At 42.7% G+C, this 27,226-nt stretch overlaps 1 protein-coding gene across 26 annotated transcripts in view; it reads left to right on the plus strand.

Annotated features, from left to right (window-relative positions):
- LOC111842609 (protein tyrosine phosphatase receptor type D) overlaps positions 1-27,226 on the plus strand; it is a 363,307-nt gene that overhangs the window by 268,639 nt on the left and 67,442 nt on the right. For 23 of the 26 annotated variants that reach the window (XM_072697614.1, XM_072697617.1, XM_072697608.1 and 20 more), the window contains exons 10-11: positions 9,135-9,280; positions 11,278-11,419. In XM_072697614.1, coding sequence (XP_072553715.1) covers positions 9,135-9,280; positions 11,278-11,419 — 288 coding nt within the window. Of the gene's footprint in view, positions 1-9,134; positions 9,284-11,277; positions 11,420-27,226 lie in introns of all 26 variants that reach the window. The other 3 variants (XM_072697609.1, XM_072697611.1, XM_072697613.1) reach the window with 1 other exon arrangement.

Below are 27,226 nucleotides of genomic sequence, written 5' to 3' on the forward strand. Positions count from 1 at the left end.
ATATGACATGGTTTTGGAAGTGAAAGAGTGGCGTGATGAAATGATGGAAGAGTGTCATTTTTATCGTGCATCAGGTCATAGTCGAGGTGCCCCGTTGTAAAAATCTGATACTGCAAAATGTTTTTCGGTTCCTCATAATTAATGGTCTTCTAAAGGTTACTTTTTTGTGGCGCTCTGCAAATTCATTTTTAGAGCTAAAGAGTAGGGATAAGTTTTATTTTTGTTATGCAAAATACATATTTTTTTCCCTGCAATCTGCATGAGTCAGGTAGTCCCATTCTAACCTTCTCTTCTCGCTTCCATTGTGCTGCTCCTATTATGTCTGAGATGACTGGTCCAAAAAACGCTGTTCCAGCTTTTGGTGTGCAGAGCTTCTCTGTGTGCCTTCAGTGTCTGCCTGAAGGTCTCTCAGCCTTCTCCTCTCAGTGGAAGGGTGTGGTACGTTAGAGAGAGAGCAGGGGGGAACAATGTAGTATGCTTCTGTAAGCTGCCCCTTCTGTTCACGTGTGGCTTAGGTGTGAAAAGGAACACACACGCCTTATCTAATGTCATATGTTACATGACTTGAGCCGGAATGGAGAGAAAGCACTTGAGTGGTCTGACATAGCTTTACATGTGAGATGGGTGAGTCCATCTGCAGACGGTGGTGGGGGGGTGATTTTTTTTCCATACAAAATTTAATACTCCGATGTTCTGTTCAGTCATTTCTAGCCCCTACATTCCTCCTTTATACATTTTCCTAGACACAATCATGGTGCGAAGGGAGCAAAGTGATTAAATTCCCATCCTTTATTACCCTATTACCCCTCCGATATGCTGGTTTAGATGGTCCAGCTATCAGTGTTGGACACAGACAGCTCTTGTTAGCGATAACACATGCATGTGCGACTACCGGGAGAAGCAGAATCATCTGTATCGATTTTTAATTTGTTGGAGTTTTTCTTTTATTATTTTTACTGTTCAGTAGCCTCGGGGTTCAATTTAGCTTTTACTAGAAAATCAAAGGCTATTGCTATTTCATTCATACCATCGGTTTCCAACAACATGAAACAAACATAACAGCAGTGAATTCGCCGGGAACCACCTGGGAGTCATTCTGTCATTTAAACTCAGCCACATCAGTCTCACTCTGAAATAAGTACTGTACTGTTTTTCAGCATCTTAGGAATTTAATAGTGTCGACAGTTCACAGCGCAGCAGCCAAATTATTGAGGAAAAAACGCATAATGATATGGGAAAGTTGGCAGAATGTCTGAAAGCCAGAGTGAGTAATATTACATATCAATTAGTTTCTGTAGCCAACATTTACCTGAATCTGGAATCGAACACAATGCGGTACTCTGGTAGTTTAAGTTGTGTATTTATGTCAGGGCAACATGGTGGATCAGTGACTGGCACTGTTTATGACCCCGTGATGGACTGGTTGCCTGTCCAGTGGATATAGCTACCTCTCTGTGTAGTGGGAGCTGTAGTGGGGTGGTGTGGGGTTTAGGAATTAGCGTGTTGCTAATGTGCGGGCAGTAAAGTCTCAATTTAAAACATGGAAAAGGATTTCATTAAAATATTTTTATGCATAAAATGCTGTTTCCAAATTCAAATTTGACATATACAACGTATAATCACTTATTTAAATTTTGTTATTTTTAACTTGCCACATTGTATATTTTATTTTGTCTTACAGAAAGCAGCTCCCTCTAACAATTTTAACATTGCAGTCGACCAGCCAGCCCGAAGCTTACAAACAGCGATTAAATAATAATTGTTTGCTGTGTTCTGTGATAATGGCGCTTCTTAATGACATGTTCTGTAGCATGGCCGATAGCTAAATGAACCAATGTATTTTTGTGTCAGCCCCAGCCACTCTGTATCCTATCAGATAATTAACTTTTTCCAGACATAATGCGGCGACTAGCTGCAGAGAGAAAGCAGTGCAATTACGCTAACTTATCTGCAAAGTGGATACCGACTGAAGCCTGGGAACCTGACATGGCTTTGCAGACACGTCTCTCAAGGCCCATCGTCCACCGAGCCTTCTAGCACGCGCTGTCTTTGTTCTGGTGGATATAACCCGGCAAATTGGCCATCCGAAATGGACTAATCCATGGCCGTTTTGGTCGCCTTCCATCAGCATTCTTCAGGGGCGGGGCCACAGGGTCACTGGCCCCAACTGAAAGCTGATTGGCCCCCAGAGTGCCCCTCCCCTGTCACCCAGCAATTGAAAACATATCATTGGCTAATGATACAATTGCCCCCTCTGTATGAATTATGGTCCTTCTTATGCCCCCTCCCTCCACCTCAAAAAAAAGTCCTTGAATGAGGCTTGAAGTTCACAGAAAGGTAAGCTGACCAACTGACTCAATACGTGTCCTGTTTCGTTGGGGACTTGTTCCAAGACGTCCCGGTTCCGGTGCAGAGTGGGGCCTTTTTTTAACGCATCTGCGCTGCTCCGCAGTCTGTTCAGTTAGAGCATCTGGGAACCATCTGTCTGACTGCGCTGTTTTATTGAGTGACAAACTCAGTCGCCGTCCGCGTAATGCGTCCCCCAGGATACGTAGGGGGGTGGTGTGTGCTGACAGGCTGAGACGATTGCCGTCGGGGAGGGGACTTGTGCGAGGAGTCCTCCCTCAGCTCTCGCCTTTCCTGGAGCCCCCCTGCCTCATGTCAGCTGCCCTGATCCGTCTCAGCGCAATCCGGCCCGGCTCCGTTAAAGGTGCATCGCATCCCACGCTGGCCCACACTTGTCCGTGAGGCATTTGTTTCCCCCCTGTGAATAGCGCTGGAGGGGATTGCCCACCTCCCCTTCGGGAAAGTGCCGGGGATTAGACAGAGGGTGTCTCCTTCTATCTTTAGACCCGTGTAGGTGTTAAGCTTGTGACCAGCAGTTGTTCCGTCCTCTGTGTTCAGGCACGCATGAAACCAAATGTGCTGCTTTTCAGAAATGGAACACCGCATTTTTCTAGATATCCCTCTACTGTACTGTAACATTATAGGAGCTGTGTGCTGTGTGATCTGTGTGCTGTGTGATCTTTGTATACGGGAACACAATAGGTTCTACAAGAGTGAGGTTCACCTTCTTGCATATGGATGGTTGCCGTGAACTATGGAGAAAGACGATCTGTTCTAGTCCCTGTGATTTTTTGATCTTCTCTAAGAGCTGTCGCTCCCTCTCCTCCTTGCTGTCTCTCCTGCATCTCAGAGCAGTGCTGTATCGGGGGAACTGTTTTATGTGAGGCTTCTGTACACGGGCCTGAGACGAGGCGCAATCAGGCATGAGTAATCAAGCTGGTGAATGTGAGCGTCACGATCACAGGGTTCCCGCTCTGACCTGTTAACGACTTTTACAAAAATGTCAGCGGGGGGTGTACAGGCAGGGCGGGGCGGTACTCATCGTTCATTGCTTATGCTAATGAAAAGTGTTAATTTTATTAAGCCTTGTATTTTTTATAAATTAACTTGGCTTAATGGCGTATGCTTAGAGAAGGGTGAGAAACACACGCGGCCCAACTTATTAAACATCGAAGCGACATTAATGCCTTCCTCCCTGTGCCCAATTACAGGCCGTATTGCTTTCCAGTCCATCCCTACAGGAAATCCTGCTGGAATAATGAGACGTGCATCACCACCTATGAATGGGCACATGTTCTCATGCTGGCAGGGGAATGTTAAATTTGTACAAAGTGTTCGTAACAGAAAAGCTACGTAGAATTGATCAAAAGTGTCGCGAGTGTCATATGTCAGACATTTTCGTAAAAAGACCCCTAAATATCTGATATTTCACACCGTCATATTTCAAGAGCTGTCATAGTTGACTGTGAAATACGGGAAAAAGAGCCTTTCTTCCCAGAACATCTTAATACTAGATGACCGAAAACAATTATTATCGGTGATGTGTAACATTAGCTTATTCTACTAAAATCATCCAAGACACTTGATAAAATGGTTCTTCCTGATGAAAATGTAAAAATATAAACTATCAGGAAATATGCACATGGAAAACAAATCTGGAAATGTAGCATTTAATTTTTTTGAGGTTGATGACTGTTCTGAAACAGAAGAGACGGTTTAGATTCCCGTAGATGTTTTTCTAAAGTTCTGTAATACACGGTTTGAATCTTGGTTTTGGTGACTCACGAGCAGTCCTGAATCTCGCTTAATTGGCCGTGGTTATAAGGACAGTACCAGTTAAACCAAATATGTCCTTGATACATCTGAGAGAAAAAGAAATAGTTCCATGTATACACACACACACACACACACACACACAGTCATGTAATTATATCTTTTTGGGGACCGCTCATTAATTTCTATAGGAAAAATGCTAACGCTAACTATGACAACCTTAACCCCTACCCAGCCATAACCATAATAATAAGTAACCAAACAAAATACAAAAGTTTTTGCATTTTTAGTTTTTCCATTGCAGTCACGGATTTTTATAAAATAGAGTTTTCCCATATAGGGACCAGGAAACTTCCCCATAAGGGTAAAAAAAAAAAAGGGTATTCATCACGTTGTGGGGAAATTTGGTCCCCACAAGGTAAGGTATACCTGGACACACCCAGACACACACAAGTTTGTAATTATATTTTTGTGGGGACTCTGAATTCATTTCTTTGGGGCAAACTCTAATCCCAACATGACGACCTAAACCTTTCCCATAAGTAACAGAACAAAATACGAGACTTTTGGCATTTTTACTTTTTTGATTGCATTCACAGATCTTTTTGGGAACCTGAAAGCAGCATCAAATAACAGGTTTTTATTACATTGTGGGGGACATGCTTTTTATCACGGAGCTGGGATTTTCATGTGGGGAACGTTTATCCAGCATAGCCAGCTACACATTTTATGTATCCAGTTATCTATCCATTTCAATATTGACTTCCATCATGCATATATGTTACCTGCCTATTTAGAAATCTTGACGTTTAAGTAAAAATACTGTGGTGCACCAAAAATATCACAGTATACCACCCACCCATCCGTCCATCCATCCATCCACCCACCCATCCATCTATCCATCCATCCATCCATCCATCTTCTGAATCTTCCTCTCCTATCCATGGTCGCAGGTGGTCCAGAGCTTCCCTGCAGTGTCCCCTGTTCCCTTAATACTGCCCAAGCCTGTCTGTAATTAGCTTTAAGTTTGACTGTACTCCACCTGTTAAAGTTGCCACAGGGAACACTGCATTCGTTCATTGCTCAGGCAAACCGTGTCACATGCCCTCGTTTTCTTTCAAGTTCTTTCCAGTATCTGAGCTGCCATTCAGCCTCGACGTACCGTCGCGTTCCCGCCACCAAAGACGGCCACGCCTATTTTGCTCCAGTGTGGCCAAATTACTCGATTTCTCAGGGCAAACGTGACTCCCTTAAAAGGCCAGTAATGAGTGGTAAACGTCCCATTTTGAAGGATCTCCTTAGTGGCAGTGGGGGGGGGCTTACATGTTAATTACAGATATGTTTTATGAACCGGCCTTCCCACGCACGCGAAATTGAATCTGCTGCTGCCCGGAATGAAATATGCTGAGCGGTCCAGACCTGGTTCCCTCCCGGCAGTATTTCAGGCACTGAGCATGATACCTCGTCGGTGAACGATGTTTCCGGTATATTCTGGCTTCATCCCATGTGACGCTTGAACATCTAACAAGGGCTGACAAGCCTTTTGTGGATGGACGGTCAGCCTCCGAAAACTCTTGAAATCTCCAGCCAAAAAGGTACACCTACAATTTTAATGATTAAATCCATCCATCCAAATATGTTTGTTTATTTTTTTTGCGCGAACCCCCTCCCTATTCTCAAGGGATGACTGGGCAAAGACAGAAGATTCCCAGGGGACCATGCAGTACTTGCACCATTCCGACTGACTGAGCACCCCGTCCTGCACGGGGCCACGCCCCTCATCTCCGAAACCCTGCACATCGACATATCGCACAGATCTCCAAATTATTAATGCCACGTCTGCCTGCGTTAAGACCGAAAAGTGGGGCAGCCAGGCGCTGCGGAGTGGAAACTTCCTTTGGAGAGAGCCTTGAATACGACGCGGTTACGTAACGTCCCTGGGAGACAGGAAGCTGCGGGCAGCGACGCCCCTCTCTGTTTGCATGGGCTGTGTGCTTCCTCGTTAGCGTTAGCGCTTAACACTGGATTAATGGCCCAAGGCCTCATACTCATTTAGATCGGGTTAGACTGCCCTAGGTCAAAAAAAAAAAAAAAACGTCAAGAATTTTTAAAGAATCTTTTTAAGAATTAAGAATTTAAAAAAATTTAAAAATTAAATGAATGCCGAGGGAGTGGTTTGCAGGTTAGGCCCCTATGTGTGTCATCGGACTGTTGCTGGTTCGAGCCTCACACATCCCCACTAGGCCCTTCAGAAAGGCTCCTGACCTGCCGAAATGCTTCAGGGGCATAAGATAAATGGCCTGGAGTTGTGTTTGGACCACAAGCTGGGATATGCGATAAGAAGCTTTCCAGTGTACCCATACTTGTGCACGTGGTAAATAAAAAAAAAAACATCGTTACATTTAAAAGTGCACATTTTCCCAAAGTTCCAAGATTTGCAACTGTACATGTCACAGATGCTGTGATACTTCACAGACACAAATCCTGTTTCCATGGGACAGACAGGTAGTTAGTTGCTTGTTTAGGGAATTGTGTGCTGTGAACAGTTGGGGGCGCACGATACAATGTATCTAAAAATGCTGGTGTCCATGAGCATCAGTATGCCATGGCTGTAGGCGAAACTGACTGCCCAGTGAGGAGGTAAATTCCCACGTAATCCTTTAGTTGCTGTAAGGGCGGCAGCAAGGGCCTCTAATTTTAGAGCAAACCACAATCTGGCCACCAGCCGATCGTTTACTTCCTATGCAGAATCTGAGGAGTGTCGAAGTTTAATAACGAAATGCTGTGAACATGATCACTGGACACCCAGTGTAACAACATTAATTACGATGATACTCATTTGCATCATAGTGGAAACAGCTTGTATGAAAGGAACAACATGCCGTGCAATTATCGCTCTGTATGTATGTATGTACACTGTTGGATACGTCAAGGGTACGTGGAAAGTGTAATTACATTCTTACTGGAGGTGGGAATGTACAAAGAGGTGGATAGTTCAGACCAGAAAGTGAAAATCCATTACATCATTACAACTGTGTTTTTCTATTTATACAGCAATGTAAGTGTTAATGACTTTGCCTTTTCAGTCTGTAATTGTATGAAAAAGGCTAACAACACTAAGGTCACTTTATTAGGGACGTCTGCTTAATAATGCAAACGTCCTGCTCCTCCTTTGTGCCAGACGTGGTGATTCCAGCATCTCGGAAACGTCACTTACCCAGGATTTTCAATGTCTGGAGTTTACAGAGAGATAGTGTGATAGACAAAACACATCCAGTTAACGCTGGTCCTGTGGGTGAAAAGACCTTGTTAATGAGAGCGGTCAGAGGTGGACAGCCAGACTCGTTAAAGGTAATAGGGAGGCCACAAGTGCAAAAATATCAACTCGGTACTGCATTGGTGTACAGAAAGGCTGCTCTGAACGTAAGACTGGTCTATGGTTATAATATTATCTAGTTGTGCCTAGTAAACCTTTAAGATGATCTATCTATCCAGCTTTTAACAGCATATCCTGGCTTAAAGGGCCTTATTAACATGATTGGCTCAAATAATATCAATAAACGTACAAATGGACCTGGACTTTGCAAAAGAGTGAGAGACTGGTTCCCCGCCCTACACTGGCGCACAAAGACGGATGTTTTTTTGAACGAAACCTTTCATGTTCATGTTGAAATTGAAGTTTCGGTCTGATTCTATTGAAGTCTGCTATTGCTAATAAGGTCCCTTGAGCGCATGATTCTAAAATTGGGAGTTGGGTGAGGACTGGATTCTGTGGGCAACCCAGAGTGTAATGGGAGACAGGAGCGTATCAGAACACACATGCAAGTGTGTCTGCTTCGCCATTGTCAACATTAATGCCATTATCATCATCATCGTCGTCATCGTCATCATTGACCATCATCGAATTTTTAATGCATTCTTTGGGTCTTTTTACCCCCAACAACACTCCTAAGCTGATGTTCTTTTGATATGTACTTCTGTGGTTTTTAGGGAAAAAAAAAAATCGCACACAGTCATCTCCTTGTCCTTGTCTCGCTTCCTGTTATTAGATAGCCTCTTTCCACAGCAGACGCCATATCAAATGCTTGAATGGATCACCATTACAGCTCAGAATGCATCCGTCACACAGCTAGAGCACCAGAGTGCAAATAACATGCACAAGTAGCTACAATACAGTGTAACCAGTTCAGAAATCATAATATGAATGAGTGAAATGTTCTGGGAGATTTAATTATGCAGATATGCAATGATATTAGCAATATTATTTTAAACCATGTTATGCTGAAAGTATTGCATTTAGGAGAATTGTCATATACTGCACAGTCTGATGATCTGCTGACCTGCTAGATTACGGATGAAAACCTTTATAAAATGTGGCAGTTCTTGTGGGAAAAGCCATTCGGTTCAGTTCAATCCAATGCACACCATCCCCTGAGTTGTGCACTCAGCACAACCCTGTACTGGATAACCAGTTATGGAAAATGGATAGTTGGATTAAATAAACATCATCCTGTGGGTTGGCAAGAGAATGTTGAATAAAATATAGCAAGGTTTGAAGTACTCCTAAAAGAATCAACATTAACAATATTCCAAAAAGAAAAAAAAAACTATCTAGAAAACAATTTCAGGATAAGTAAAACCCTACAACAGACTTCTGAGTATTAAAATATGAAAGGTTGTTTCATGTCATTTAAGGTTACCTCTGTTTAATAGCATTTAAGATTACCTTTATTTAATAGCATTGAAGGTTTCCTCTGTTTAATAGCATTTAAGGTTTCCTCTGTTTAATAGCATTTAAGGTTACCTCTATTTAATAGCATTTAAGTTTTCCTCTGTTTAATAGCATTTAAGGTTTCCTCTGTTTAGTAGCATTTAAGGTTACCTCTGTTTAATAGTTTTATCTTTTTTGCACTGTATGTTTGTGTGCACTTTATGCACCTTACAGTCATATGCACAGGAACTTGACTTATCTTTTTTGACGTTTCCTGTGTCTCTTCCCTGATTTTTCTCCCCAGCTCCCCCCAAATTTCTAAGGACTCCCAATGACCAAACGGGAGTGCAAGGAGGGGTGGCCTCGTTCATCTGCCAAGCCACCGGGGACCCTAGGCCCAAGATAGTGTGGAACAAGAAGGGGAAGAAAGTCAGCAACCAACGATTTGAGGTATTAGGTCTATTGTTCTGATGTAAAATGCTCGACATATGAATGCCGCAAACCCGCTTGGCGCCCCGCACGGCCCCCGCTACCGCATGCACACGCACTCTGCAATGCAGCAATGCACCGCAGCCACAGTTGCATCCATCCGCCACATCTGCAGCACGCTAAAGGCAGTTAATTTAATGCATCGCTCGCCTATCACTCAAGCACCGCATTCTCCTGTGCACCCTTTGCTCTGTCGAAAACTGCATGCTTACGTTGTGTTCTTTGGCTGACATTTCAAATTAATCTCGAATTTTGCTTCCCTCAATTAATATCACATCTTAGCTAAACACTGATAAGATTTCTGTTTTGTTGTGCTTTTATGCGTTCAATCAGATATATATGCATTTTAAATAACACATTGCATATATGCATGTTAATCTGGCCTGTTTGCCTTTGTCTCCCGCCTGCCTTCCTATCAGTGTTTATCTCTCAGTGCTGAGACTGTACCGCTTCGCACACAGTGCACACTGCTGGGGCACGGCCATGGCATGCGCCGGCCAGTGAAATGCCAGCACGGCTCGCAGCTACGCCCCCTCCCCCCAAAGCTTCCGCACTCCCCTCCCATCCCTATCGCCCCCACTTTAACAGACATACCTTCCTTCTAAGGGCGGAGCTGGGCCACTGTGACATCACTCGCTGTCACAAAGATGTCTCTAAGGGCACTGCTCTCTGACCCCACCTCACCCCCACCCCCTCCCTCCGCGCTCCAGTGCAGCAGCTCCTGTGCATTTCCCGCCTCCTACTGTCTATTTTTTACTCTGCAGCTATGGTGTTTTAGCTATTTATTTGCAATCACCCTTAAAACTGAGTTGCCACTCAGTGATTTCTGTAAGCAGTAAGTATACGGCATGCAAGGCTAGCTATGATTTGCCGTCTTTTTGGTTTCTGATCACACTAATTGTATGTGGAAGTCATTCTGATTAAACAGTCATATATCTTACATTATTCAAAACGTGGTAATTGCCTGTACGACCTCAATCATGTACTGTTTCTGTTTCATTGTTTCTCATCATCATTATTATTATTATTATTATTATTATTATTATCTCTACTACTACTACTACTAACATCTCATTATTATTATTATTTTAATATTATTATTATTGTTATTATTTTTATGTAACTTTAAGAATGGGGCATTTCAACGCAGAAATAAGGAAAGAAACGATTCGGGTATGAAAGTTCTGGAATACTTTCTCCAGTTACATGATTACCTCCAATTAGTGCTGCCATTCCTAAAGTTTGTTGGTCAGTGATGTAATTTTGGTTCCCATCATAAAATTTACCATACTTTTGTTACAGTTTAACTGGAGTTCAGTATTTAAGACAACAAAAAATGACGATTAAAAATGGCAGGTAACTGGATTAAAAGGCATAGATATGCATACAAATTTTCAATTTTTTCTTAAATCAGGGGGTTGGTGACCTGCAGGAATGTGACTAATCAAACACCCAATATGGATTTAAATAACTTTTTTTCTTTCTTTCTTTCATATTTTAAATTAGACTTTTAATAACATGAACATTGAAATCCAGAGAAGTACTAAAATGTGTAATTTCGGGAGTCATCTTCACTTAGCTGGTTTCAGATCGTTCCATTTTGGCCATAGACTTTTCTTTAACATGCAACATCATAGATGTTGGGCTCTTCCTAGCAAGATACATAGGTTCCCGTTGAAGGTTTCCTCATGCATTAAAATAGTGCACGGTTTCCTTAAGAGCCTATTCCTTCGTTAGCATTAAATCAGCGTGTAGTTGTTGAGCAGTTGCCAACCCCCTAAGCAGAAGGCACATCTGGATTCAGTTGGTGGAGAATCAGTACATACTAAAACCAGTTAAACATAATGACCACTGTAATTCCATTCATCAGGGTCGGAACCTGGTTCCTTCCTCCATAAGCTCCATCCATCCAGCACCAAAAAAACTCCTTTAACATATTCCGTTTCTCACACCTGCAGGTGATAGAATTCGATGACGGATCTGGGTCTGTTCTGAGAATTCAGCCGCTCCGCACCCCACGGGACGAAGCCATTTATGAGTGTGTCGCCACCAACAGTGTTGGGGAGACCAGCGCTTCCACGAGACTCACTGTTTTACGTGGTAGGTCTCCTTTGCTCCACACCAGAGACACCTGCCTCACACTCCTCTCTTCCTTTATCACCGTTTCGCTCCATTAAGCCAAGCAGGTAAGCAGCAGAATCTTTCTTCAGGAAGCCAAACTGAATTCTTCTGGTCTTTCCATCTGTCTTCTTCACCTCTGTTGGAAATCCGTGCTAAAGCTGGTAGCCGCGGCAGTCAGGGACAGCACTAGCCACCACAGCCACGCACTGCTGGCATTCTCATACCTCTGTAATGCAAATTAGGGGTTTAAGCGGGATGTGGCGCCAAGCCATCGCTCGGGGTGACCTCGGTTATTTTACGCAAAGCTGATTGACATGCCCCTTTGTCAAGGCTGTTTCATGCTAGCTTTAAGACTGTAAGGCTAACTTTTCAGGACTCTGATGTTCTTCTAGAAAGACAAATCGTTGTAAAAAAAAAATATATATATATATATATACCGTGAGGGCGAACGCTGATGAAAAAATGATCTACATGTCCATGATATGGAGATATTGCCCTTATCGCGGTGGTCACTGGGATGGAATGATGGTTACGTGTTTTTATCACACCCCGTGCCTCTGGGGTTATGGGAGTGCACGTAGAATTGTGTATGAATCATCTGTGATTGTATCCTTCCATGAATTTTATGGTTTGTTGGCTCAGCTTTGGATCATCGTGACCTTGGGTAGGATCTTCTAGCGATTGTGGATGTCTACCTAGTAGGTGGTAGTCACCAGATAGAATCTGGTGCTGAACAGTATGTTTTAGTACATCTAAAGAACATCTCTAAAGGCAGGTGGTGAAGTTATGGTTGAGAAGATATCTAGGCGAAGCTGTTTCATTGGCCTTAGATTACGTACCTGGATACATGGAATTGGCACAGGAGTACAAAGCAACATGAGCAGAATGTATTTTCTTAGTGTTTCTCCTGCAGTTCTGAAAGATAGAAAATTTGCCTTGGATTTAAATTTTATGTTACAGAGTGCATACACCGTATATTTACATATACACATGCGTGGGAGAGGTGAGGTTATGGGTCTTGAGTTTGACGGGCTGCTGAGTTGTCATCTGTGGAACGGTTAAAGCACGGAGATACATTTGTGGACCTGAATTCTGGTCCCCAGTGACTAAACAACCCTTAAGCGGAGTCCTGGTCACCCATTCGGCGTTCTGGTCTTATCTCCCTAAGGTACAAGCAGAGCCGAACTCCAGAGACGGTAGAGGCTTTCCGCGGTGAACTTCGAGTCGTTACCATCGCTTGCACTGAATGATTTAACAGGCGAGGGGAAGGCGTTTGCTTTCAGCGTTGAGCTGACCAGCATTAGCATGTTAATCACCAGCTCCTTCCAACACACATTTACAGACGCGCATTCCCCCTCCCCCTCCCTCCGCCCCTCCCTTTAAAAGACGAGGGGACATGGCAGCGTCTGCCAGGGAGGACTGCATTAGCCTGTGATGCGATAAGCCCCGATGTGGCAGGAAGCCGAGAGAACGGAGCAGCATGTCGACCGGAAGGAGATAACAGATGCCTAAGCAGCGGCCCCTGTAGTTACCTAGAGGGAAGGCAGGTTCTTACCTGAGGTCAGCGTGAGCCCGGCGAACATACACAAACACCTGCTGAATTGTAGATAATCCACTTGGCGAGCTTCTGCTGCTGGGGAGAATGACTGTAATCACGACAAACGCTGCTTGTAATCCGTACCTTCCCTGCCGAGCGCCATGTTGCCTTTGGTTGGCATGTACCTGGGAAGGCACCTTTGCTTTAGGGTACCTGCTTCAGATATTTAATATAGCGTCTACAATTTGAAAGAGGCTCCAATTGAGCCTACCAACCTTTTCAAATTAAAATTGCATTATAATGATGTTATTGATGGCATTATTATTATTATTATTATTCTTATTATTATTATTATTATCTCTGTATGCCCTGGAGCCTAGTTGGTGGATCACAGCAGTGTAAAATGCTGCTATTTTCCTTGGAAGGCTGGAGTTTGCTTTGCAGGTATCCTGGCTTTGCAGGACTTTATATATCAGTTGCCTACATAACAGGGTGTCTGTCTGCCTGCTTAGTAAACTCAAGGTTTCTCCTTGAACGTCTGACTCTCCTTTGTCTGCATTGATGTCTTTCTCTTACCGATTATGACTCTGACGGGCTTCCCCTTTCAGACCTCTGCTCTATCCCTTCTGTGCGTTTTGCCATAAAAATCTCAATATTAAAAAAGCTGAAGATCCAGAGGTGTCATCCTGGAGGGGTCCTGGAATGTTTTTATCTGTTTGGGGCTGGAGGTCTTTTATGTATGAATAACAGCAGGTTTATTTGCGACACTTCGTCATTGTGAGAGGAAAATCAATGGAGATGCTAATACTCACAAAGTGACTTGCAGTGAGCTTCGTTCGTGCCCCAGGTGGCAGCGCAGCGAATTGGAAGCATCTGTTCTGATAAATGGGTCTTGGGTTACAGCTAATTCTATAAAACAGGAGTTTGGAGGTTTAATTACAAAGCCACAAGACCAAGTCTTGGATCAGGGTTGTAGGACAGCAGATTAACGTGGAGGCAAGCCACCAGAGTCAAAAGATTGAAACAATTAGCAGAGGTGGACATTTCAGGTCCAGAAAGTAAAAATCCAGACCAGGATTTTGTTTCAACCAACCAGCTGAGCATAAAATGTTAGTCATATAGTACTCAAGTGGTTGGTTGAAACAAAATCCTGGTCTGGATTTTTATTTTCTGGACCTGAAGTGTCCACCTCTGATAATTACAAAGAGTGAAGAGTAGAATTCATGTTCTCCATTCAGTCCTGCAAATGTGAAGAATCTCTTTTTTTCTGGCATTTTTAGCCATTTGAGGGAAAATATTAAATTGAGCAAAGGCAGTTGTGAAATACTCTGGCTGTGGTCTCTGATTTATGGCATGAAGGTTGACCCACCACACAGCTCAAGGGGAGAAACAAATGGAGACAAATTACGTTTTAAATTTAAAAGATGTCTATAAATATTGGCCTGACACCTCCTTAAGACATTGAACTCTTTAGGATTAGCTAATAGTTTAAGGATCTAGACTAATTTAGTCCAAATTTATAGTATTTTCGCAAGAATATTGTCAAGAAAGATTTTTTTTTAATAATTTTTGAAGACTGAAATGTTATTGTTTTTAACATTTTATTGGACTGATTGTATCATGGGTAATCCACTTTCAATGCATAGAATTTCTGCATTGAGCTGGCATCCTGTCCCAGGAATTCCTCTGCCTTCTGCTCAATTCTGTAGGCTCCATCCCCCCCCCCCCCATGACCCTGACATTTTCAGTTGGATGATAGATGGATGTTATTTATTATTGTATTTATATATTATTGTAATTATTGTATTTCAATAATAGTCTGACCATGAATCGTGTAACTGCCTAAGCTTTTATATAATTGTATACTGCTGTTCTTGGTTTTGCTGCAGCTCTGTTAGCTAATCTCATGATACCTGAGGGCAATAAAAGAAAAGCAAAAAGCTGCCTTGAGTTTGCCCCGCAGCATCATGTGTCAGCACCCTTTTTGACAGGAAATGTGGTCGATTTTCCGGTTGGCATCAGTTTGGCCAATCGGCTGCTTCAGTGGTGGAAGCGACTCTGTCACTGCGGTGGAGGGTTTCACAAAGAGGTCCCGTCACTTGATGCGCTTCAGCTTTCTTTGCCCAGAGACAGGACGTCCTAATCACAAGGTAATAAGGTACGACAGAAGAATGTGCTGCCATAATCGACGGGCTTGTTTGCGGTGCCGTGGCCTCGCTGTCTTTGACGACGAATCAAAAGTAGTGGAGGTATGAGAAGGAACCACGGGAACTCAGACTACAGTAAAGATCTGAGCTCTCTGGCAGTTATTTATGTGCCGTGTGAAGCACAGCATCTGTTCTGGCAATTTCTTAACACATCTGTCACCACACGTTCAGTGTGGGTTCGTAGCATGTTATTAAGTATTCTTACTGTGAAGCATTCTGGATTCTGGATTTTTCTTTGGGTGGAGAGCTGTGACTGAGGAGAATACAGTTCAGATGGGCATCGTGTGCTGTCTAAATGTACAGCAGCCTGAGACTTGCATCCGCACCACAATATACATAAAGGTACAAAATGTCTTCCACTTAATGATTTTAAGCCCACTTTCATTTGGCAACTGTGCGACAGTATGCTTCACATTTCCTAGAACTTGGTAGCACACCACAAATAAGCAATTCAAATAATTTAATGCACTTAATAATTATTCCAAACCCAAATACAATGGGCCTTCAATGCTGCAGTTCCTTATTTTAACATACCCTTAAGCGTTATCGTCTAGACATGACTTAGCTTGTGAAAAACGTTAAACAAGTCATAAAACTCCAGAACCCGTTTTTACGATCCCAGCTCCCCCAGCTCTCGTGAAACCCAAAGGACATTGCATTTCACATTCAACTGTTTAATTATTATTTACTTTCCCTAAAGATCATGAAAAATATATGAGTGTGTTTCTGTAAGCTAACGGCACGATTCAGACAGTCTGATTTAAAAACAGCAGTTGGCTTTATATTCAGAGCAGTAAATGTAACGCCTCAGACTTGGAAAACAAAAAAGTCAGTAAAAGTTTTGATCACATAAATAATAACAATGTTAAATTACAATAGTCTTCTATTAAGAGTCTTGTACAGATCTTGGAAAGTTCCCAAATTATGACTAAGATGAATAGCTTATAAAGATTCCCCCCATTCTCCAATGAGGCTGGATATTGGCGTGCTCCTAGTTTGATGATGAGGTTGCTCACCTATTCACGCGCCCTCTAGACCTGCCGTATGTGTCTGTTAGCGTCATTAACAAAAAGCTAAAAATCTAAAAGCAGGAAGCCATCGCGGAAGATACCACTGTCGGAAACGGGGGCCGCAGGGCGCACGCCTCTCGCTCTCCTCGCAGCCTTTTCGGAGCAGGCCTTTTCAAACCCGCCGACTTATCTTACTGCCCAGGTGAACGCTTTCTGTGAGGGGGGTGGGGGGGGGGTAGCTTATTAAAAATCTTTGAAATGCTGAGCCAGCATTTAAGTTGAGATGGTGGTGAATAGCGCGTGTGCCTTCTATTACCACTCTGGGAGACATTGTGTGTGAACGGGTCCTCGTACAGCCTCTTTCATTATCCTCCGTGGGACTCCGTGTACCACGCAATGTGCCCTTTCCCTGCCATGGTATTTGCTCATCTGGTTATTTATTTATTTGTGTGTTTATATATATATTTATATATATATACTGTATATATCTGTTTTCCACAGAAGCTGTAAGGCGCAGATTCATGAGCATTTGACCTCCCATAGTGTATTTCCATGAGGACAATACGAGGGGGAGATGCGGTTATTTAAATTCACTCCGGCTCTCATACAGCACCCAGCCCTGTAGATCCATTCACCCTTTATTTTGGGTCCGGCCTATTTGAATTTCCATTTGGAAAATCGTTTAGCGCCTTTGCGCATCTATAGAGTATTTGTGAGCGGGTCGATTGTGTGGGCGGGGTATGTCGAAAGTCAGCATCTGCAGGTCCCACTGTGAAATGTGAGTATTAATGATGGTAATAGTTTTGTTTATCTTAATATTAGTTTTGACTTAAGTCACAGCACCACTTGTGTGCCTATTGAAATATGAGAATAAATGCCGAATTTGCTACGTTTTGTACCGTGTCTGCTAAGGCCATCCAGCGCTGAGACTCAGACCTTCTTCAGTGAGGGCATTGACCCTGACCAGAGGCAGACATTCCTGGTCCAGAAAGTAAAAATCCAGACCAGGACTTTGTTTCAACCAACCAGTTGAGTATAAAGAGTCACAGTCGCAGAGTACTCAACTGGCTGGTTGAAACAAAATTCCTGGTCTGGATTTTTACTTTTTGGACCTGAAATGCCCACTTCTGACCCTGACTACATCATTAGTCACCCCAGGTCCCAAATTGTAAGGCTCCATGTTCACCGCATGTCCTGACATTGGCCTTGTGTCCGACTTTAATCAGCTGTCATAACAAAAGCACACACCACAGTACACTCTGTGACTCCTGCTTTCCAGCTATAGATTTGTATCCCATGGCTGACAGTAATATAGATCTGCATCACCATCACCAATACAGGAAGGTCTCCATAGTGAGGCTTCTAGTATTGCTAGGGTAGTGATTCTATCTTGTGCTAATTTGTTTTACCTTGAGTTGATGTGGGATAAGGTAATTTCTGACCTTTGATATGTTAAATCTTCATTTTTCACGGAATGGGAAAAGACATAAACATGTAATATTGAATCACAAAAACTTTCTTTGTTGGTTACCGAACAAATGAACACATGTAGTTCCTACATGCATATTGTAGCTTTAAGAGTAACTTCACGGTGATGATAGTGTAATACAGCATTAGCAGTAACCTCTTGTGAATTTTTGTTACAATCAATACTTTATTTAAAGTCATTCATTATCATTTGGCTACCAAGGACTGTATAAGTACTTCCCCTGAACTCTTAATATGATAACCACTGACCAAGCACGTCTAAGAGCAGGGTTACAGCTTACCCTTTTGCAGTCATTGCTGTTTTGCGATGCTGTTGTTTTTTCCTTATTTTTGCGGCCTTGAATCCTTGAATTTGCTGGCCTTTCCATAACCCGTCTGTGGTAATTTCAGCTGGCAGGAGTCCTTCAGCGGAATGCCTATGCTATCACCCAAATAACAGGCAGTCTGAGGGAATCTGGGTGCGTTAACCTAGGAGTTGAGAGGGCTATAATTTGGGGACTTTGATCTTTTTAAATCGGAGTAGCCGGGCATAGCAGGGTCACCCCTAATTTACGTAACAGTATAACTGAGAAACTATGAAAGCTAACTTGAAAAAATAGTTTGAAAGCTGGACAGAGGAGGTTTAAAACAGTTTGGAACAGAGAAATAAAACGGTCTGAGATATTAAAAATATTTATTTACTTCTTTGAAGTTAGTCACAGAATCAAGTAGGTCAAGACAGGATTCTGGTGTAAGGATTATAGAAGTAAAAAAGTACAATCTTAAAGGAGACCCAAACATTCTTTCCAAACTTAGATGCTGAAAAAACAAACATGTACCCTAGAGCGACATAGGTCCTGGTCTCGTGATGGGTCACTAGATCTGTAATCCTCTGAGATGTTCTCTGACCTCAATGGAGAGCACGTCCATAGCATAGCATTAATCTACAGAGCCCTGCATTCACAAGTACGCACTTCATCTGCGTCAGGATTGGCTGGGGCTTTGTTAATTGAAGGGGTGATGTAATCTTGGTCTATTAAGGTCACATGGGAAGAGTCTTTTCTGCTCAGTTTTGTCCTGAGAGTAATCTATATAACCATAACCTCATGCTTTTGAGTAATGGCCCATCAATTATTTATTATGTTATTTTTCTGGTAAATGCAGTTTTCTGTGGGGTCATCGACAGGTAAATCAGACCTTAAATGACCAAAGTCATATTTCACATATTTCACGTATTTCACATCTCACATATTTTTCAGATACAAAAATCAACATTTTATTGTCTTCAAGAGTCCCGGACAGTAGTCGAGATCCACCTGGAACACAAGTACTACACTATATAATTTAAAATAGTTTGTTACAAGGTGATATGGTCAGCGTAATCTGCTGCAACATAATAAATAGTAGGTATGTGTATATCATTTGACAGTAGTCTGTGATGCTCTGGAAATCTTGACATTGTATGAGATAATAATGTTCAAACTTGAACAAGCATGGTGATTTAGGGAGATTTTCCATTACTGGCACCTCTTTCGCTGGGATTTCCTTGAGTTTGTGCTGCTTGGCAAGTGTCTCAATCCATTTCGGAGTAGCTTTCTTTTTCCAGAGAATTACTAATCATAACACTAGTGTGCTGATGGCAGACTGACAAGCACACTTTTAAAAAATTATTATTTTTACATGCAGGTTAAATAAATTGCGCTACAGTTTTTAGAGGTTATGTTTCAGACAAATGGGAGATAAGATAACGGAACATAGGGACTTACTGCTCAGTGTAACAGCCAACGAATGGAATATGCTATAAAAAAAAAATCGTAAAACAAAAATAAGGAACAAAAAGTAAAAAATTGCCCTTCCTGAGTGCCGGATGGTCTGTACCTTTCAATCATGGAGCCTCACTGCATTCGCAGTGTAGCTAGCAGGCAGAATCGGCGTCTGAAATGCTGGGGGAGCATTTTAGGGTAATGGGTTTTGCGCGGTCTGCGCCGCCATCCGCCATAGAGTACTTTGCCCATTACGCTTGATCTTCACGTTATCTCCCTCTTTATTTATCCATTTCCCACTGACCCTGGGGGCCGATCATGCCGTGCGCGTGTATTTAAATGGAAGAATAGCACGGGTCATCCGTTTTGTTTACGGATGGCGCCACTTGAGGGCAGAAACACACTTGGTTACCATTCATTGTGATGTCACAAAGGGTTACATACACGGAATAATGGCAAGGGCTACTATACTGCAAGACGAAGCTTAGAGCAAGATTCCCGGATGCTGGGATAGCTTCTCTGTGATTGGCTGATCACACTTCAAACTGAAATAGGTCTGATGGCACTTAGCATGTTTTAATAGTTTAAGGCGCATTAAGGCTTCTGTGCATGAGCAGGCCCCGGGACAATATGAATAACTACATGACACGGCAGGCAATTATTTTATTAATAAGTATTAATTCCATGTTTTGTGTTTGTTGGAGAATCAAAATCTTTCATCCAAGCAAATATGGGAACAAATTTGTAAGGGATTAATAAACGGTCCAAATGAGTAAATTGTTAACATGGTAATTGACATAACTCATTACTGAACAGTGGGTGGGACAATTTTATATATAATATAAATATATTGTGCTATTTTTAGGTCCAGTTTCTGTCGATTACTGACCCCATCTGTCTGTGAGGGATCATCTTGAGATGGGTAGCAGGCATTTATAAAAGATTTGTTTTCAAGTCTGAAATACGAGAACAAACCACAGTTAGTGTAAGATTTGTTTTGTTTTGTTACTGTTAAATACATAAACATTAAAGACCACGTCTACATCCCTACCCAGCTGAGGTGAACGGCTGAAAGAAGGATCGATGGATGGAAGACCAGTCATAGACTACATCGCTATTTTGGTTTCTCTCTGTCAATTTCATATTTTTTTATTTTCTTCCATCATGTCAGAAGAGAGGGCTTGATGTGGATTGTTTGCCTGGGAAAGAGCCTTTGGAGACTACAACACAGAACGATGAATTGATCAGCTTGGCAATGGACTCCCATAATCTTCAGTATTTTTTTCAGGTTTTTTAATAACAAATAAGCAGCAGTCAATTAATTATGAAATCAAGTGGGAATTTGCAGAGGAAATGACCCCTCAAAAGCTAGAATAGAAATACCATTTTTCACCAAGACAGTGTTTGCAGAGAGCTGAGGTTGGATTTTTTTCTCCTGTGGTAGTGGAATGTCTGCACATATTTGTAATGGAATGCCTAGTCTTGTTGTCAGCACTGATACATTAGGATCGTTAACGAACAAAAGAACAAAATTTCACAACTTAAATCCTATATTGCCCAAGGCAACAGGAGGGAAAACGAATTTAAGCAGCTGTAAAGAGTACTTGATTTTCTTGATTAGACCAGGCAGTCTTGTTTAATGACTTCAGACGTGCCTTCAGAAATTAAAGGAATTAATGGCTTCGAGGCAAGAAAGTTCTTTTTCCTTACCCAGTTGTGAATTACCAAGAGAGACTGTCGCTGTTATCGTTCCTGTCGTCGTCCTTGTGTTTGCATTCATTACCCCCACCCCCTGCCCTTTAATAAATAGGGGCTGCTTTTTATTGCTGTCTGTAGAAAGTGCTTTCCCATCATCGGCTAACGTCGTAGATGAACTAACAGCCGCCCAGCAGCACTTCCCTCGCCGTTTCCTGCCATCGCAGGAAGCCATGCTGTCACTGGCGGCCTCCCAGTGCACCGCGAGCGAGAGTGAGGTAGTCTCTATTAGAGAAGCGAGGCCCACCCCCCCATGATCAGACCGCGCCGACAAAGAGGGAATCAGTCAAAGACCAGGCACTTTACTTTGACGGGAGTAGCCCTAGATAGATTTGACTGTGAACCGAAACTGTGCACATGTTAATATTGTTAAATCCGAAATGGTGTATGTTCATGCATATTTAAACACCCATGGTCCACAGCTAGCAAACCTAAGCCATCGCACTTTCTGATGACTATACTCCTTTAAATGATAGCTTGCCGAGGCTATTGATTGGCATGCACGGCCTATTACTACATTGTGGATACATGTCTCTATCATAAAGCTTGCGGGCTTCCTGAGTATCTGCTAATTCACTCTGGTTGCTTTAGAGGTCAGGGGTCATCCTCCAGAAGCTCGCCGGTTTAACTAAATCAATCGTTAGCAGATCCAGAGCTCTGCTAGGGTGACATTGGCAGGTTTAAGCCTCGGAGATAAGACGAGAATGCCTTCCCGAGCACTTCCCATTAAAAGATGGGCCATGGAGATTTTGACGCCTGTCCTTGTCAGATAATTAGAATTCTTTCATCAGAGCAAATACAAGGATACACTATTAACAGATTAAATATTTGTGAATAGTAAGTAACTTGTATGTATGATTTAAATAAAATGTACATGAATACACATGGAAATAATGTTTTGCTGAGTGTGCTGTTACAGCAGCAGATTGATAACGTAATCAAACAAACCGGTATCTGCTAATAGGGATCTTAATTCACGCGCAGTGTTGCCGCTAGTCTAAAACCCGAAATATTTTACTGAAGCTGCTATACTACAGTCTGAAAACTCGATGACTTTAATCACTCTAATGTCTCATTTTACTTGCTTGCTGCATTTTGCGCATTTTATTATTTTTATTTTATTTTATTTTATTTTGGATTCCGCTTACTGTTCTCTGATTTATTTTGCTGTACCTGTGCGGTAACCTGGCATTTAGTGAAATTCCACGCTGCATAACCATCAGTAAAGCATTTAGGATTATCAGCAGGGAGCACAGAAACGTCAGCTGACGCATTAGGAAATGTCTGTTTATAGGTTTTATCAGATCTATTGTAACGATATTTCAACCCATCAGTAGCAAGCCACAAAAAAACATGGATGTTTGATTGTTTAAAAATCTCCACATTACCTTATATATTATTTTGCTTATTTGTTTGTGTATTGCTGTCTGAATTCATTTTATCCCCTTTAGGGCAGAAAAATAAGACTGAATGGTAACAACACCAGGGTAATATAAAAATGGTATTAAATTATAGCTGTGCATATGGCTGCGAGGACAGTGATGGAGGGATGTAATCTGGAGGAAGCTTGGTGATGTTGTTCCCCTGCTTTTTGCAGCTGAAGGGGATGCAGGACTTTTTTATTTTTTTTATTTTTATTTTTCCAGGAGACACTTCTAAGATTTTTTTCCTGGCCTGTCCGTCACAGATAGGCCTGAGATGAATTGATCAGGAACACGTTATCAGGGAGCGCAGTAAAACAGGGAAGACAAGCTTTTACTAGCAGAGAAAAGAGAAATGGTAAGGTGAGTGGAGAGACAGCAGCATGGAGAGGACAGAGAGAGAGAGAGAGAGAGAGAGAGGGTGGGAGAGGAGGGGAGGGAGAGAGAGAGGGAGGGAGAGAGAGGAAGGGGGGAGAGGAATGACATCACTGAACTGGCAGAAAATGGAAATTACTGGCTGCGTTGTTAATCGAGGGCTCTTACATTTGGTAGAGTAATTCTGTTAGAGGGAAAACAAAAGCTTAATTACCAGCTCCCTCTCCATTGCCAAAGAAAACATAATTGAATACATCAGCTGAACTGAGGCCGAGACTCACATTTTGCAGAGACAGGAATCGGCCACCACTCAATGGAGGTATTAACTGAGCGTTATTGTGCTCCTGGACGACATTAACATTTCCAAACGAAAATGATTACGGTTGCTGCAGAAATTTATCTCGATTTAATACTCCTTGTTACTTTTGTCTTTTGCCTCCTCCTTCCCTGTAGCGTTATGAAATTGACAGACTGAAGTACATGTCAGCTATTAAACTGTGACCAGGCGGTGCAGGTTGGCAAATTTTGAGCATCCTGGTCATGTTGCCCCAGATTTTCTTTTGATGGAGTGTGCAAACCCCCCCCGCACACACACCACACAAACACACACACAGTGATAACAAACTGTTGCTGATTTCTCACCAGTCATACTGCAAATCAGTTCACACACTCCTGTGATGCTGCTCCTGTGCTCATGTGTATAAGGATTGTTACTTAAATGACCGATGAGGAGGTGCAAAAAGAAATACTCGTTTGTCTGTCCAAAATATTGTGAGATCCTCTGATTTTTGGAGGCGAGCTCTAAACACAAAACATGTCCACGAAAACAAAGACAATCCCCACACACATACAGCATTGGCATAAGATAGGAACCATGGTGCATTTTCATCCCCTTGAAATTTAGCCCAAATGGCAGCAGTGGATTTTGAAACTCAAAGGATTCCGACAGATAAAATCCATGTCGCACACTTTTGATTGACGGACGAGCTAAAGTAGTTTAGAGGTTTAGCCCTGAAGAGTAAATAAGCATTTATTGTAGTCACTCGAAAGGAGACGTTTGTCCTTTGTCCCCAGCAAAAGCATTGTGTTGAAAGGATTCAAATAATATGACTAAAGTGCCCTTTAGCTTGGCTTACTGCTGAAAAGTGCAGAAGATTGTTGCCTACGACAACTAGATGCCACGTTTGAATCTCTCCCATTTCTCTCCCGTAATGATCTGTCTTCGGGGCAGAGCATTGTGGGAGACATGGTGCCTCAGCCCGCATTCCCCACCGCGCTGCCATTTGCAAGGAGATTTTATCCACCAGAATCAACTGACAAATACATGTTGTTATGACCCTGGAGGCTTTTCTCACCAAAATAACCTGAAATGTAAGGGTTAGGCCAGGAGAGGGAAGGGTGGACAGGCTGAATCCAATCCCTTTGTGCCGTGGAATTGGAGCCAGAATGAGAAATGGGTAGATCTATGTATTAATTTTGTAAGTCCTTGACAGAAACCCTATTTCCTGAAATCCTTTTTGCCAGAAACAGAAGATTTCAAGCAGGTCTTTTAGAAGTATACTCGTATACTGTTTATGGAAAATGCCTTTCATGGGAAGTACCGTCGACTTCATGGAATGGGATGCTCTCCCGGGTGGTTTTATGAATAAGACAAAGGGATTTGAATGAGGCAAGATCACACTATATATTTGCCGTCGATCTTTTCCAGATCTGGCAGGAATAAAAAGACCACCATTTGATACGCCCATCAAAAGCCCGATCTGTTCATTTTAGATATCGGCTTCTGCTGTTTTCCAGAATCTGTCCTGAATACATCCAGGATACGATGCCAGTCCGATACCATCCCTACTATCCCACAGCGCTAATTAAATGGTCCCACAGAGATAATGGAATTAGCACCTCCCAGAAAATCTGATTTATGTAAACTAAGCCCAACACACTCACTGGTAGATGGAGGAACGGGGGGGGGGGGGGGGGAGGGAGGAGAAAATGAGCGAGTTGGGTAAACATTAGCTAATCTGATTTTAATCTCGGTCTAGACCATAGTGAGTTAATTAGCTGCATTTGATTAGCGTCTTCCCATGAAGCATATTAGTTATATCTGTCAGTTGTGATTACAGAAGCGTGATAAGTTAGAGTATGATTGTGCTCTTTACTGGATTTACGAATCTCAGATAACTGGCAGCAGCCGTGTGGCCGTGGTCCTCAAGCAGATAAGGAGACATGCGCTTTTCATTCACACCTGCCCCTCGAGGTTCATTTCCAACCGCGCTTCAACCACAAACCAAACCAGGCATGTCAGTCATCACCCTCCCGTGTTTTGTGATGTCATCGATTTTTTAAATTTTATTTATTTACTTTTTTTAAAGGTCTGGGAGTAGTTTTACAATTTTCACATAATTGTCTGCCCTAAAGAGCAGCCTTTTAATATTGCCTTACATTTGAATACGGTAACTAAGTGCCAAAACTTCAGCTCTGGCTCTCTCTGTCACCTTATTCTTTACAGCGAATCTATGATTATAATCAAAGTGTTTTTTTTTTTATTTATTCGTATCATTTTTATTATCGTCAGGTTCTACCATGCTTGCGAATCAAGCGTTCCCAGCCCTAAATGAACGTATTATGTGCACAAATCTAAATCTAAAGCCACGCTGTGAAGAGGTGGATACGTGTGCTAGCTTGTTTGCGTGATTTATTCATCAGAGTTTTGTCTCTGCAGTGTTAATGATACATAGTAACTATATCACAAGTGAACGACAGATGTTTCCACAGCCACTGTAATCACTCATACGGGTTCTTACGTTGGTGTTTTGTTACTATTTATTAAGCAAATTCATTTACTGGGGCCCAAATAGCAGCTGCGTCTTTAATAAGTGCATTAAAACGCTGTGCCGTGCCACATGCATGGTGAGTAAAATTGTAATGTGATGCTTAATTAATGTGTTATCTGCATCTGATGCAGTAGAAATGGTTTTTCCCCTTGCATGTGTACAAGCACGTGACATACTGCTTTCTGCAAGACACTGTATCCTGACGTTTTGAACCCTGAACCTGGCTACACAATGCATGGCCTTCCATCTGCCCCCTGCTGATAGGAGTATTATCAGTATAATCCATATGCCTGGTGTGTTTTGGCCTGATTTTGCCCTCCTGCTGAGACTTACAGATAGAAGCTGTGCTTTACTGGTAACTGTACTGCTGAAGAGAGCACTTCATCTCAGCTGTCTCCAGACAGATTTTAAGCTAATTGATAAGACATATTGGTTTTAACTGGAATTCACAATAAGGCAAGCGCAAGTGAGGCGTATCATCTAGCTCTGTGCTTCCCAATCTGGTCCTCAGGAACCCACAGCCCACGTTTTTGCTCCCTCCGTACTTCCTGCCAGACAGTCCACGTTTTTGCTCCCTGCTCCTGTCTGTGGGTCCTCAAGGATCGGATTGGGAAACACGGATCTAGCTATTTATCTATGCTCAGAGACGATTCGCGCCTTGTCTTTTCTCTCTTGTGGCACCGGGAGGCTCCCTCGGTCCCTGCCTCCATCGTCTGCTATATCATCGGCCACTTCTTTCCATTTGTGCGTGGCGTGATTGATCGTAACCCGAGATGTTAATAGAGTCGACGGTTGCCCGTCCTCCAATCGCAGCAGAGAGCTCGAGATGTGGAGAACGTGCTGAAATGAGCAGCCCCCACTCTGACGCTGGCATCCCCCCCCCCCCCCATCGAGGGTCTGTAAATGGTACATGGGTGTCAAGGCACCCTGAACTAAACGATACAACACAGACAGGGACGGGGGACCTGCTCTCAGCACAGTGCAGCGAGAGACTATCACCTCTACTTCCCCCAAGTCCTTCGCGATTCTGGAACCCACCCAGCTGGCCCTACTTATCCCTAATGGGGTAATCAGTCCAATCGGCCACAGCTGGATTTTATTAATTGAGGTGTCTCTGGGAGCAAGGCTGGTAATCAATCACCACGGCAACGCAGAATCACAGAAACAGCTCCTGACAATATCTCCCCCTGGCTTACAACGGTTATGTACATTAGAGCAATTTCTTTTTCCGTAATCATTTTTCGGCGTGCCATTAAATACAAAAACGTACTTCTAATTGCTAGCTGCGCCGAACGCGATCAGTTTGAATCCACGTCCAGATGGCTAACCTTGTAGGATCGCAGAGACCACACCAAAGGCTGTCTTACTGTTGTCGCTTAGCAAGGCATTTTGTAAGACCTACAAGAAGAGTCTTACAATC

Source organism: Paramormyrops kingsleyae, chromosome 12 (genome assembly GCF_048594095.1).
Source record: "Paramormyrops kingsleyae isolate MSU_618 chromosome 12, PKINGS_0.4, whole genome shotgun sequence".
In the NCBI taxonomy this organism is placed as follows: domain Eukaryota; kingdom Metazoa; phylum Chordata; class Actinopteri; order Osteoglossiformes; family Mormyridae; genus Paramormyrops; species Paramormyrops kingsleyae.